We start from the raw sequence: 14,307 nt of genomic DNA on the forward strand, positions 1-14,307 counted from the left end.
ATTATAGGGCTTCTCGTTCGGTGCTGGAAGAGAGAAGCGCTCCCTATGCAGCGCACGACCGGCCTGCCGCATCGTGGAATATGGGATGTTACCTAAATAAATAGCTGGGAGTTTCACCAAAGACATTACAGGGGTTCCAGAGAGCTTGAGTAAAAGATACTAGCCACGATTTCCTTAAATGGATTAGCATGTCACCGAGGCTTTCTCCTTAATCCCCAGAGGGCCGAGAGATGGGAGCTAAACTTCAGGGGGGATAAATCCATAAAGTTACAGATAAAGTAAAGCCTGCGCTGCCAGTTTTAGGCAGTGGTGGTCTGGCAAGGAAGTAAGGAAGTTCAAATCCCGAAACCGCCGCTGAGGTGCCACTGAGCACGGTACCGTCCCCACACACTGCTCCCCATTCACCGCACGCTGCTTCGTGGCTGCCCACAGCTCACCATGTTTCACAATGACAATCACTTCACTTTCTTTTCTTAATAAGACTGCAAAAGTCTACATTTATGGACATATTCCTGTTTTTTTTCATGCTGCTGGGTCTGCAGCACAGCAGAATTGCACTACTGGTATTTTTTCAGCAGACCACACCTCTTTCCTGCTTCTTGAAAACATCTCAGCAGAGACGGACATGACAGTGTTGGTAAGATGAAACCGGAAACGTCTGTCCTTCTCATATCCCATTCACCTTTATTTCCCCAGAATTCCTTAATTCAGCCTGTAGGACAATGACATCATGAAGATGACCTTTTTATCATTGAAATAAATTGCAGATGAATCAGAATGTCTCTTAGCATCACCATTTCGGGTGTGCACTCATCTCAACAGGAGCGAAGGTGCGAGGTGAGACAAAGATCGGCTTTTAGCAGCAGAGGGTCCACCCTGTCACCTCTCTCTCTTTCACACAGCCAATTCTTCTGCTTTATTACTTTGGTCAAGCAATGTGTGTGTATATATCAAATATAAAAAACAGATATTTGTTCTTTTTATTTTCATTCAAAAATTTTGTGAGCAAAGCTTAAAGAGGAGGAGGACTGGCTCATTTCTTTCTTTATTAGAATAAAGACAACAAACAAAAATGAAATCCATTTAAAACAGTGCCGTCAGTCCAGACCAGACCTGCTCCAAATGCAGCCTGTATTGTCATTTTTCGTTTGTTTTGGATCATGTGACTCATTAGATGATTAGAAGGAATTGATAAAATCATGATGATTCTGATATCGTCATGAACATCACAGCAACCCACACACCACAATGTCCAGCCAAACCTGCCAAAATCCCCTGATGGCCTTCATGTTTTATTCTAATGCGGCTCCATTGTCCCAGAAGCCACCTCATACCGCAGTCCTCCACTGCTCGCCTCGCTGAGCCTGTCCCACCGAATCAGCGTCTTCGGCCACCGGAGCACTTAGCCGGTGTTCCCGGTGCCCTCTGTGGCTCATCGGAACCCCACTTGGACTCCCAAGTCCACGCCCCTGCAGACAAGGACGGTCTTCCTGCCTTTATGCGTCTGATCATCACTACAGCGATTCAGTTGTTTCGTTGAATGCAGAGAAACTGGGAGAACTGGGAAAACTGAATAGCATTTCTAGCATTTCTAGCATTTCTGCGTGGCACGAAATTATTAACATACAGTGCATTCTAGCTACTGCGACTGGAAAGGGTTTGGAACGGGGCCATGTTCTGTGCAACAGTGTGCAAGTCGGTCAGAAAATGGCCAAAAAGCTGGCTCACCAACTCACACGCACAAACAAACAGTGGTAACACAATCTGGGGGCCGGGACATCTGCACGGTGCTCAGCTGGGCCCGAGTCGGACCCTCCGTCCAGCACCGTGGCGTTTCACAGGCGCTGCCTTCCATTCACAGACAAGGAAACACAAACATCCCCGAAAGGCAAAGTCGCCGGAGTTCATTGCCTCGAACTCAGGGACATCGTTCCAGTGAAAATAGAGCCGTTCCCAAAGACCGCATGTGTTTATTGTTAATAAGGAGCAGAATTAAACAAACACCAGATGAAATATGATAAGCAGAAATGACAAGAAAACAAAACGTTGCATCTTTGGGGTCTGATTTCACCATCTGAGTTATCCGCAAAACATTTTGTAGACATTGCGACTTTACTAAAACACTTGGAAGACTGAGCTAGACCATGATCATAAATCAACAAAACGAAAAAAGCCGATTACAAATCTCTCACTGCTACACTTAACATTACCAGTGACGTTTATTCTGTCATCAGGCCATTCGAAAACTACTATCCCTGAAGAACCTGGAGGATGTCCCACCCTCCACTCAGGAACGTCTGGAGAATGAGCAGCAGTGTCACCATCTACAGTAAACAATACACAGAAAACGCAGGTCCTGACTACGCCGTCCCAACCTCCTCCCACAAGCTTCCTGTTTGGGTCCACACCATCAACACCAAAGGTTATGCTATTAAACTGAAAGGCCAACGTATTCCCAGGAAGACGTGCTCGACTCAAACTAACAAAACTTGGGGGGGAGGAAGGGGGTCAGGAAGGAACAGGAGGGGCAGTAATTCCCAGAAACATACTTCACACAGCCACATTTAAATTGATTTATTAAAAGAAACACCATACTGGTAAAGGCAGGTCCAATCCACTGATTTAAAAAAAAAAAAAGTTCACATTTAATTGTGCATGTTTTACTTCAACGCTGAATAACATTTGAACTCTTCAGCAGCTCCTAAAATAACAGACCAACCCAATACAGATATGTTAGCTGTGACAGAATCAATCTGGGGGACTGTCAAATCGTTTCTCTAATCTGACTAAATGGCTTTTGGGTGGGGCAGTGATGCCCTAGCGGGTAAGGAAGCGGCCCCATAATCAGAAGGTTGCCGGTTCAAACAGTCAAGGCGCCACTGAGCAAAGCACTTTATTGTAGTGCAAAGCAACACCACATAAAACGTCCTGTTCTCTTGTAACCAGGTTATGGTTAGCACCCTACTGGTAAAATACATGTATGCACGTTTCAATATCATTTGCAGCTTTTCCTGCTCATATGAAAAAGTACCTGTGCAGGATGCATTGACATTAAAAAACAGTCTTCTGCATTGTGATTGATCTTGCAAGACACCCCTCACACCAGAGAAGAAATCTTTCACAATCCATTTCTTCTGACTTGGAGTGAAGCTCGACTTACATGAATAATGGATGCAAACAACTGGTGTAAAAAGCAAGAAATCAAACTCTCAATGTGTGTTTTTCTGAGCAGCTGTGCGCTAACAGAATAAGTTGACATCACATCTCCCAAAAATTCAAAACTTGAGTCTGACAAACTCCCATGAACTCCCAGATGTGTTTTTTTTTTTTTAAATTCATCAACGACGCGGGCGTTACGGGAGGAGCCGTTTCAAAATGAACTGATGTGGGAGGTGAACATTCCAGAGTTAAAGAGTAACCCTGATATGCAGGAGCTTCACATATGTCCATCAGCTCCGGTCAACTGTGCCGCAGCTGAGGTCTGCTTCAGCAGGATGGACATCTCATGCCGCCCCCGCCCCCCTCGTGTCGACCCGTAGTCTTCTGCTTCTCTCTCTACAGCTGTGGCCTGGCTCTGGCGCGTCTTAGGAACAGACTGAAGTTTGCATTATTCAGATGCCTCACGCTGTGCATCACAGCCCTCTCCCGTGGTGGAATACCACGAGCAGGATCCTGGGGTCCGTTTTCTGGTGACACTGTTCATTTTTGGGGTCATCAGGCCATTAACACCTTGGCACAAGATTAACCAACTCAATGTAGTTAATAACAGAGTGGCACAATGAAACAAAGATGATCAGCGAGGAATATACTGTACAAATGTAAGAAACCCCCAAACCCTAAATAATAATCTTGATGTGATATTAAATGGATGCCAAGTGATATGTTATTATTAATAATGTTATAAAACATTATTATTACTACTATTATTGTTATTATTAGAAAAAAAAAATCTAAAAGCTATATACTACATATTAAATACTATATGCTGGTTGCATAAGTGATTACCCAAGATGACTGCCTGCTGTCATTAAATCAAATGGTCCTTGAATTAAATATTAGTTTAAGGGTGTCCACACTTAGGCAACTTCAACTTGACAATAAAAGAATACAATACCCATGGGCCAGATTAGTTTAATTCTGTTCATGGATAAATGTTAATGTAAGGGCCATTATTAAGATGTTTTGCAGCATCTTATTAATGGAGAACAAAAGCACCATTGATATCTGCAGGCCGGGAGCCAATCAGAACAGCTGCAGTCAGGTCAGGCAGGTCCAAAAGAGTGAATAATGGAAGGAGAGAGGAGGGGAACAGAGAAACCTGCACTTTCAACATCGGGGGGAACGGGGCTACATGGAACAAATTCCCTCCATATTCCACACTTAGAAAAAATGATCACTGACATCAGGATGGTCAGTCACGAAGCAACAATGAAATGTCATCTTCATGTTTTATGAATCCATCTATCCATCACTAACAAAATAAGCAAGTGCGAGTGGGAAAGGGAGTTGAGCAGAGAGGAGTCTGGGAGCCTGTCTGGTGTTTGGAGACGTCAGCCGCACAGTGATGCGTACCACCTGCCTTGGCCTTGCCCTGACCCACACATCCCCCACAGCAGAGGCATTCCATTACCTTCCAGGGCCATGTTTACACTCGAGCAGATTACAGAGCGCTGCCCTCAGACGCATCCCTGAAAATGACCAGCGCCTCCCCTCATTTATCTTTCACTGGGGGGCTGCTCCACAGCCTCAGCTGCCATGAGACCCCCCCCCCCGCCCTCAATAGCCTCTTCTAAGTCAGTCAATTTGGACTTAACGTACGTACAAAAGGAAAAAAAAAAGTTGCATTTTATAATTAAAAGACAACACCTGACCCTTTGAGGCATTGTTTTTATCAGCCTAATATCGATGTGTCATCTGTCAATACAGGACTAAGACCACAAAATGTGTGGTCACTGCAGTAAAGTGACACTGACCTTTTGGTGACCTCAACATGATGTGTGGGAGCAGACACTTGAGACAGACTAATGTCACAATTCAATTCTGTTAATTTACTATAAATCATATACAGGAGTTTTACAGATGGCTGTATTCCGACTGTTCTGTTATTATACAGAGCACCAGTATCTAGTCAAGGATATTAGGATGCACTCTTATAGTGGCTCACTCTGTGATTCCCCACCCTTATTTCATAACACAATATTTACACAAAGTGATGGTCTGCCAGTTGGCCATCCAAAAGTATTTCACTTCCTTTAAGTTTGTATACTGATACAATCATAGAACTGTTTTAGCAATAACATCGATTGAAAAATCTACATCACTCAGATTTCACTTCAGTTTGTAGCAAGAGCATCCCAGTCGCAGTAATGTTACAAAAATTGAGTTTTAAAAGAGAAAATGCTTCCATGATGGGGAAAATAAATAAACAATAATAATTAAATAAAAATCCTTCTGCAGACACAACCACTGTGTCCAATCAGAAAACTATAATAGGGGGCTGCAGGCTCGATGACACCAGTAATAGATCCTACAATATGTACTAGTTAGAGAAATCCCACCTACTGGGTAAAGAGATTGGCCAGCCAACCAAGCCTCAGTAGATATCCAACGAAGATGCGGTCATGCAGGTAAATGTACAGTTAAGAAACATTATTCAGTGTCCGTCATGTGCCCTTAACTTTTACTGAAAACTACATGGTGATAGATACATTTTATTATAAACTATGGTAATTTTAAATTGAATCACATCTCAGTGAGCCTCTGGAAGGCTATCATTATGATGTCATGTGGGAACTAGAATTTAACATGTAAATCTAAGGACACTAGGACAAGACTACTGCCCTCATGTGGCACAAAGGTCCATTAGCAAAAGGTATTTTTATTCATTATTTAAAAAGCCTTGCAAAAGCTTAGAGGACAGGGCTAGTCAGTTACCCATGAACGCTTTCATTTTATAATGCTGAACAGCATTCAGAGTTACCAATTTCAAAATAAAAGTTAACTGGTGGCACACCACGTCATTAAGAGCAGCAAATGACACTAAGTAATGTGATCATGCAGCTGGAGTGGGAAAGGAAGGGTGAAGACGGGAATAAGGGGGAGAAAATAAATAAAAAAAAAATTGTGCATCAGGGTCTGAAACTTCAGCCTAAACCAGCTTCTTAAAAAGGATCAGCAGGTCCCTGGGAATTACCACCAAGATCTTGTTACAAAACACAGGAGCGGAACAGTCACAGTAGGTGGCCCACTTAACAGACCATTTAAGAGGGTAACTATAAATAATAATAATTTAAAAAGAAAGGCATTCATTGCTTTTCAAGAATATTTTATTTAACAACTTCATAAACTTTTTCACAGAAGTTATATACCTACAGCTGCTTTTTCTTTTAATATTTAATTTACGGCTTCACTTTAATTTAAATTAGATGTTAAATCAGTGCAGGGACTGAAGCGCTCTGAACATGCACCTGGGTGTAATACAGATACAGGCAATTGGATTTAAGTCTAGTGTATAAGTCACACAGTTGTGTGACAGCAGCTGATAAAGCTTAATGACAATCACTTCAATTTTGTACATAGTCTTCCAATTTTTAAAAATATAATAGAAAGGAAAACACAAAGTAAAAATCTACAAAGAAAATAAAGTGGTAAAAATCAAGCACAGATACATACAAACCTAAAAATGTGATGGTGAAATGTCCATTGATGGTTTTAGGACTTGCTCCTCTGAACGTCTCCTCTCCACAGATTCAATCCCCTCAAGCCACAATGTTCCAGGCCAAAACTGCATTTTAAAGTTAGTTTAAGTGAACTGCCGTAAATACTATGACGACCAAAAAAAAAAAAAAAAAAAATGCAAGTTACACACTGAGTAAAACAGAAACGACCTTTCCTCACTCTTAGGCGGGGCTGCCTGTACATGTACAGATGTTAAGGGGGAAAGGGGCACGGTGCTCGGGGACAGGAACATTTTGGCTGTGCGTGTATTCTACAGGTAGGCGGGTGGGTGCTTGCGAGGGGAGGATGGGGGGGACGGACCGATGTGTCACTTCTGGTTAAGGCAGACCCCTGATCAGATCAGAATCAAACTCCTTTGTGTTGTGCAACTGTTAACATTTTTTTTCCTCTTCTCCTCGTGTCAAACTGGAACAAAGAACACAGCACCAGGTTTACTGGTGGGCGCACTGCACACCGGGGCCATGGTGCCCACTCTCCTCATCAGAGCTGTCGTTGTAGGCTTCGCGGCGGTGGCCGCCGGATGAGCCCTGGCTAACGTCAAAGTCTTGCAGGTCAACTTCCTCTGCGTCGCCAGAAATTACAGGGGCCTTGGCACGAGAGGGGAGCAAGTCCTCCAGTTCCTACATTAAGATGAAAAGGCAGTGAAGATTAGAATTCTTGAAGAAAGGGGGGGGGGAAATCCACAATGGTTTCACTCATTAAGAACCTGTTCCCACTTAGATGTGTACGCAAATGTTGCAAATGACTTCACAACAATAAACTGGAGCAACACTTTGTTGTGCTCATAACCTTTAAGGGGAAAATACATTAATATTAATACATGCTCAAAAAAAAAAAAAAAAAAAAAAAAAAAAAAAAACACTTAATGCAAGTGACACTTCTGTGAAATCAGTCCATCAAGGAACAAACATCTGGCTGATGTTTGAGTCACTTTTGAATGCTGGTGGTGCTTTCACTCTAGAGGTAGCATGAGACTGAGTCAACAACCCACACAAGTGGCTCAGGTAGTGCAGCTTATCCAGGATGGCACATCAATGTGAGCTGGTTTGCTGCGTCTGTCAACGTAGTGTCCAGAGCACGGAGGCACTACCAGGAGACAGGCAGCACATCAGGAGATGTGGACGAGGCCGCAGGAGGGCAACAACCCAGCAGCAGAAACATACTCCATGAGGGTGGTATGAGGGCCTGGCGTCCACAGGTGGGGGTTGTGGTTACGTGTAGCATGTTTGGCATTTGCCAGAGAACATCAAGATTTGCCAATCCGCCACTGGTGCCCTGTTCACACGGAGCACGTGACAAGTGTCTGGAGATGCCGTGGAGTACGTTCTGCTGCCTGCAAGATCCTCCAGCATGACCGCTTAGGCAGTGGGTCAGTAATGGTGTAGGGTGGCATTTCTTTGGGGGGGGCCATGTGCTCGCCAGAGGTAGCCTGACTACCATTAGATACAGAGATGAGATCCTCATGATGCAAGACAATGCATGTGGCTGGAGTGAATCAGCAGTTCTAGCAAGACAAAGCCATTAATGCTATGGACTGGCCTGCCCGTTCCCCAGACCTGAATCCAGTTGAGCACATCTGGGACGTCATGTCTCGCTCAATCCCCCAAAGCCATGTTGCTCCACAGACCATCCAGTTGGCAGATGCCTTAGTCCAGGTCTGGGAGATCGTGGAGGTCACACACACACACACACTACTGAGTGTCATTTTGACTTGTTTTAAAGACATTACAAAAGTTGGATCAGCCTGTAGAATGTGACTCAAAATCCAGACCACCATGAGTTGATAAATTTGAGTTCCATAGACAATCTTTGTGTGATTTTAGTATTTAATAAGAACATTTAATTCATTCAGATCTAGGATGTCATTTTTGTGTTCCCTTTATTTTTTCCAGATATAGGAAATAAGTCAGGACTAGCTCATTTCACCTGAAAATAGTTTTAAGGTTTTAAGGTTCACAAAAAAAAGTTTTAGAAACTATTTATATTTATAAGTTCCACATTCTATACATGGAAGGTATGTTTAAACTACAACACTAGTTCTTCAATGTTAGAACATCTTATTTCTGCATTGCTCATCTGCTTACCGACAGCTTCTCTGGGCTGATCCAGTTGTTATCAGGGAACTCCACATCAAATTTGATATACATGTCGCCTTTCTCAAAAGGATTACGGTACTGTGGCATTCCTTCTCCTCTAATCACCCTGATCGAGCCTGCAGAGCACAAACCACCACAGTCAGATTTTAAAGGGGGCATTATAAAGATGCTGAAAAGTGCAAGAATGGAAAATTCTCTTTAAATCATAAAACTGCGTTAGTCAGAAAATTATAAATAACAACTAAATCAATTTTACTGAAATCTGGAATTACTTGACTAACAATACCGATTATTTTAAAACAGACCATTGTGAAAAGGCAACCATTAACATGAGGAAAGGGGGTATATCAACTTAAATTATAACATTATCTTAGGATAATCAGGATAAATCAGACTGCCAACAATATGTTGTAACTCTTACCTGGCTCGATGACTTTTCCAGCAGGGTACTTTACCACAATCTGTCTGCCATCTAAGTGTTTCAATGTAAACTGAAATCCACAAAGTGCTTCAACCAGACCAATTTTATGAGTCATGTGCAGGTCACTGCCATCTCTTTTGAAAGTCTACAGAAAGATGGAAATGGGTGGGTTCAGTTTTAGAGTACATGCATGCTTTTAAAAGCCCAAAAAGCTGCAGTGCAGAAGAGAAAGAAAAAAAGCCCACAATATTAATCTAAAAGAAACGCAGTTTGAAGACATATTTAAATCATAAGACATTATTATGTCAGCAGCATGTGTGTTCAAATGAGGACAACACCAGAGTACAGGATGTTCATGACACAACGTCAAGACAAGCTGCTACACATCCCCCCGGAGAATATGAGGAGAACGGCGACGTCAGACTGGGTTACCAAGGCCTCGACAAGTGTTTATATTACAACTTGTTCACAGGGTAGATATAACTTGGTTTAGGGTCCAATCACGACTGTCCACTCCCCTACAGGTGCACTTGGACCTCAGTAATTTATACGCTGTTCTCTTTTCATTCCAGAGCTCACCAATGATACTTTTACTGGACTCAAAAGTACAGGTTCTCCTGTACTTTTGAGGTGCCAACCAAAAGGCTCTGACACTATTGGAGGATTTGGGGTCAGGCTTTACCTCGTGTTCTTTCTCTTGCAGTACGAGGACAATATCTCCAGGGTCCACTCCTGGGGCCTGGTCAGCCTCGCCTCCGAAGGTGATCTTCTGACCATGTTTCATGCCTTTGTCAACATGGACCTCAAGGATCTTCACCTCTTTCACCACCTTTTTACCCTCACATTTTTTACAGCGATCCTTCTCGCTTATCACCTCACCTATAAAAACCAAAAACACAAAGCTATAAACTGACAGGTAACTTTACTCAAGCACGTTGTTTTATCTTGCATAACCAATTAAGTACATCGGTCTTATGAAATATCAGGTTTTGTTTTAAAATGCATTTAAAAGCAGGCAGATTTGAACTAAATTAAATGTTTACTTAGTCGGTTCCATGCAATTTACCCCAACACACTGAACAGATAACTCCTTTAAAACAACAAGAATCTGTGTCGGGACAGTTGTGATTCACCTTCTCCATTACAGTCGGTACAGACAGACTGCATCTGTTGGACCATGCCAGGAGCCAGCTGTCTGATCATGATGCGCATCCCACGACCCCTGCAGGCCGTACACTTCTGGACCGCACCGGTCTTCCCACCTTGGCTGTAGAACACAAAGGAAACAAATCCACGTTTGAAAACCTTCAAATAGCAAATGTCAGAATGTACTCAGTAACACGCTCTCCAGTCTCAAACATTATTAAAATTACTGCCAGACAACTCAGAATATTAAGGCAAAAATGTGTGCTTTATTATACTAAATGCTGGACGTTCAACATTACACTCTCAACTATTTATTTTAACCATCAATATAATTCTGCACAGACAATAAACCTTGGTTCTCAAACTGCATTACCCCCGGTGGAACCCTGGCTCCCCCTGGTGCAGCACCCGGAGACCCAGAATTTCTCTCAAAAGTAGTAAAATTAACCACAGAATTGACAGGAGATTACTCAATAAATGGTAATATATTAGGAACAAATCTTCATTATGCAGGACCCATGTAACTTTTTACTGGTTATAAAGAGATATTTTGTGAGGTAGAATTGTGACCAATTGAATAAGAGCGCAGCCCGCGAGCAGCCTTGGGAACATCTTACAGATTGACTAACTGCTACATAGGAATGCTTGCAAATGTTTAAACTCAATTCAACATTTTTCATCTGAACATCGGTCACAAAGGCTAATCAAAGCATTTGCTATTTCAACGTCTCCAGTATTACCCATAAAGGATCAATGAATTAGAGAAAGTTAAATTTATTAAAATCAGTTATATATAAAGAGCATCTCCAGACCTTTGGTTATAGAGTGTCGCATATTATGATTTTTATTAATATACTGATCCAATCTCCCTGACTCCACACTTTACATAAGCGTTTTCCAAGTAAATGCTGTTAAAGAAAAAAGGCAAGTTATTTTTATTAATTGAGTATTATACTTTCAGTGGTTTAATGTAATGCATTAATCTCACAAGGTCTGTGTGTAATATTATGATTCACTTATGAAATCAGACAATAAAATTAATGATAAACAGGAGAGAATTGCCAGTAAAGAATTCATGATATGGACAGCTCTAGTATAGTGTTAAGTGCAGTCCGGTGCAAATGGCAGAAATTGGGATATTGCAATGACAAGGAAACCAGACTTACCCATTACAAGTGCTACAGAGGACATTCTTGCTTAGCTGTAATTTGGTGGTTTTTCCATTGTACAAGTCTTCAAGAGATACTCTGCAAAGGGAGACCATTTTAGAACACTATTGTTTCACAGCTCATATCTAGCACAATTTTCATTATTTTTACACTCCAGGGAAGGCTAAAAATGAACAACACGGTTCATTAACAGACTACATTTATCACAAACCAAAGGTCCACCAGAACATACAGACTATATGCATACAAACCCATAATGCTGAAAATATTATAATTGGTAAACATTATTGGCTGTGCTCCACTTACTTCAGTGGGTGGACCATGTCCTCCCCCCTCCTTCGACCACCATTTCGGCTGCGGCCCTGTCCACCCATGAAGCCAAAAAGGCCGCCGCCAAAGATGTGAGAGAAGATATCATCCATTCCGCCACCACCTCCACCGCCTTCCCGTAGCCCCTGCTCTCCATAACGGTCATAAAGCTCCTTTTTCTCTGGGTTGGTCAAGACCTCATATGCAAAACTGATTTCCTTGAACTGAAGACACATTGAACGGATTAGGAGGGGAAAAAAAAAGGTTTATGAAAGAAACTAAATGGCCTGGAAGAGTAAAGATGCCGATTTACACTACTTAGACACACCGAACAGGTCCAACTCACTAACTGCACGTACACAATTACCTAATGACCAATTACCGCTTTAACACACATTTCGGTATTTGGGGGAAAGAGGAGAGAGAGAAAAAAAAAAAAAAAAAAGTGGGACCTTAACCACTCCTAGATTTCTTACATACCTTGTCTCCAGCATTTGGGTTCTTGTCGGGGTGGTATTCCTTTGCCAATTTTCGGTAGGCCTGAAATGAATCAGAGTTTTAGAAAAAAATAAAATAAATAAAAACCCACAGAATTCTTATGACTTGCGGGGGCCGGTTTTATGCCTTGTTTACTGGTGGCAGAAAACAAGGTAAATAAAGGACATCGCCAGCATCGAATTATGGCGGTGCTTGGGTGACACCGGCGGTCGTCGGGTTACCTTTACGGCGAACATCCATTTTACTTTTACACAAACACCCTAAAATGTCTGAGCACCGCCCCCCACCCAATATCTCTTACCCACTAGCGACAGAACATGCACGTATTCCGCATTGCCGGCTGAACAAGTCTGCACAGTCAAGTACGCGAGTAAACACGCCGCCGGCCCGATAACAGCCGGCTAACGAAGAAGCGGCAGCGGTGTTTACAAGGACGAACTGGAAACAAACTACTTCCATCGTAGTCGTGGGCCATGTATCTCCCCGGCGGTGGTCTGTTTAGTTTCGATGCGCTTTGTTAACATGCACATAAATATATATTTATTTTATTTCTACAAGTCATGGGTGGCACCTAACAAAAAAAAAATGCCGCATTTTCCCCTAGCTAACAAAAACAGCCGCATGCTAGCATTAGCTGTTTCCTAAAGCCTAGCGGGGTCGTGTTCCAATTCGAAGACATGTCGGCCATTTTGAAGTGCACACTCGTTTCCAAAAAATTGCCATGGAAACCCCACCACTACACCGGCGTCCAAGGTTCACGCTGCATCCCAACATGCATTTCGCAGCGTCTCGACCGCACCCTGCCTGAGCAAGTATGCACTTGCGTGACGCGGTCTGACGTAAATTGGAACAGAGCGCGTAGGGCACCAGGGAGGGAATTGGAACCCCAGCAGTTTCACAACGTTGGCCCCTTTACCTGGCAGGCTAAGGCACTCGGCAAAGGTGGCCAAACAATGGAGTAGATGATGCCAACGCGAAAACAAACTGCACCGCGCTCGTCTAAGACGTGATTGAACTATGAGTAGTCCGAGCTTCGCGCGTTGGCTGCCTGTACCAATAAACCTGTCGTAAACCACACCACGTCCGAGCTGCGATTATTCACGAGCCCGCATTCTCTAGGCCCGGCGCTGCCTGGCTACCGTAGCTCGCTGGCTAGGCTGGCTAAAGCTACGTCGTTAGCCGCAGGCCAGTTAACTTAGCGCCCTAGCTAATCCTCATTTTTTACGATTTTATTTAACGCTGCCGCGTCGTGATGTAAAGGTCTTAAAAATCATTTAAAAGCAGCGGAGGGCGAACGTACCTTTTTTAGCTCGTTCTCCGTGGCCGTGGGAGACACTCCGAGAATGTCGTACAATTTGGTGTCGGCAACGTTCGCCATGGCGAGAGGCTTCTGCGGAGGGACCGTCTGCGGGGAGAGCGGCGAGAAAGAGGAACCGGCGGCAAACGACGTCACGCGCGCGGCCTCAACTTTAACCTTCCGCGTGCGGCGCGTCGCGGCGCGCCCCGCCCCCTTCCCCTGTTACGTGCGCGCGCCCCGCCCTCTTCCCCTGTTACGTGCGCGCGCCCCGCCCCGCCTAGCCGCTCCGCGATTTACCGCGCCGAATACACACAGCACGTGTCATTTCCGCCAGCTATGTTCAATGTCGACACCGTTACCGTTGACCAGAAAGACGCACTGGCCTGTATGTCGTGTTCAGTGATAGTCTCTTTTAACCACCACTTTTAAGAAGAAGGTGAAAACCCTCTTATTCCAAAAATATTACAGATAAATTTAACACATACACATGCATACACATTTAACAAACAAATACAAGATGTATAAATACATTATAATTTTTCTTAGTCTAGCACCCAACACTCTCCGAGCATGTTCTTCAATGACAAGTCTAAGCCTTATCAGGGCTCTTAGTTTGTATACTTGATATTCTAT

The 14,307-nt window shown here is 43.3% G+C and overlaps 1 protein-coding gene across 1 annotated transcript; it reads right to left on the bottom strand.

Moving 5' to 3' along the window:
* Nucleotides 1-6,308: 6,308 nt before the first annotated feature.
* On the bottom strand, nucleotides 6,309-13,853 carry dnaja2a (DnaJ heat shock protein family (Hsp40) member A2a). The gene is made up of 9 exons (XM_028956418.1): nucleotides 13,678-13,853; nucleotides 12,360-12,419; nucleotides 11,877-12,103; nucleotides 11,568-11,648; nucleotides 10,389-10,522; nucleotides 9,938-10,134; nucleotides 9,256-9,400; nucleotides 8,823-8,950; nucleotides 6,309-7,358 (listed from the first exon to the last, which is right to left on the bottom strand). The coding sequence occupies exons 1-9, from the start codon at nucleotides 13,753-13,755 to the stop codon at nucleotides 7,170-7,172; spliced, it is 1,239 nt and encodes a 412-aa protein (XP_028812251.1). The 5' UTR covers nucleotides 13,756-13,853; the 3' UTR covers nucleotides 6,309-7,169.
* Between the last annotated feature and the right edge of the window lie 454 nt (nucleotides 13,854-14,307).

Source organism: Denticeps clupeoides, chromosome 16, assembly GCF_900700375.1.
Source record: "Denticeps clupeoides chromosome 16, fDenClu1.1, whole genome shotgun sequence".
In the NCBI taxonomy this organism is placed as follows: domain Eukaryota; kingdom Metazoa; phylum Chordata; class Actinopteri; order Clupeiformes; family Denticipitidae; genus Denticeps; species Denticeps clupeoides.

Excerpts from the sequence above, each read along its gene's own strand:
- dnaja2a (XM_028956418.1), bottom strand. The coding sequence starts at position 13,755 with ATGGCGAACGTTGCCGACACCAAATTGTACGACATTCTCGGAGTGTCT. Across the intron at positions 10,135-10,388 it reads TACCGACTGTAATGGAGAAG|GTGAGGTGATAAGCGAGAAG; the intron begins GTGAATCACAAC and ends TGGTTTTTATAG. Across the intron at positions 7,359-8,822 it reads TCAGCCCAGAGAAGCTGTCG|GAACTGGAGGACTTGCTCCC; the intron begins GTAAGCAGATGA and ends ATCTTAATGTAG.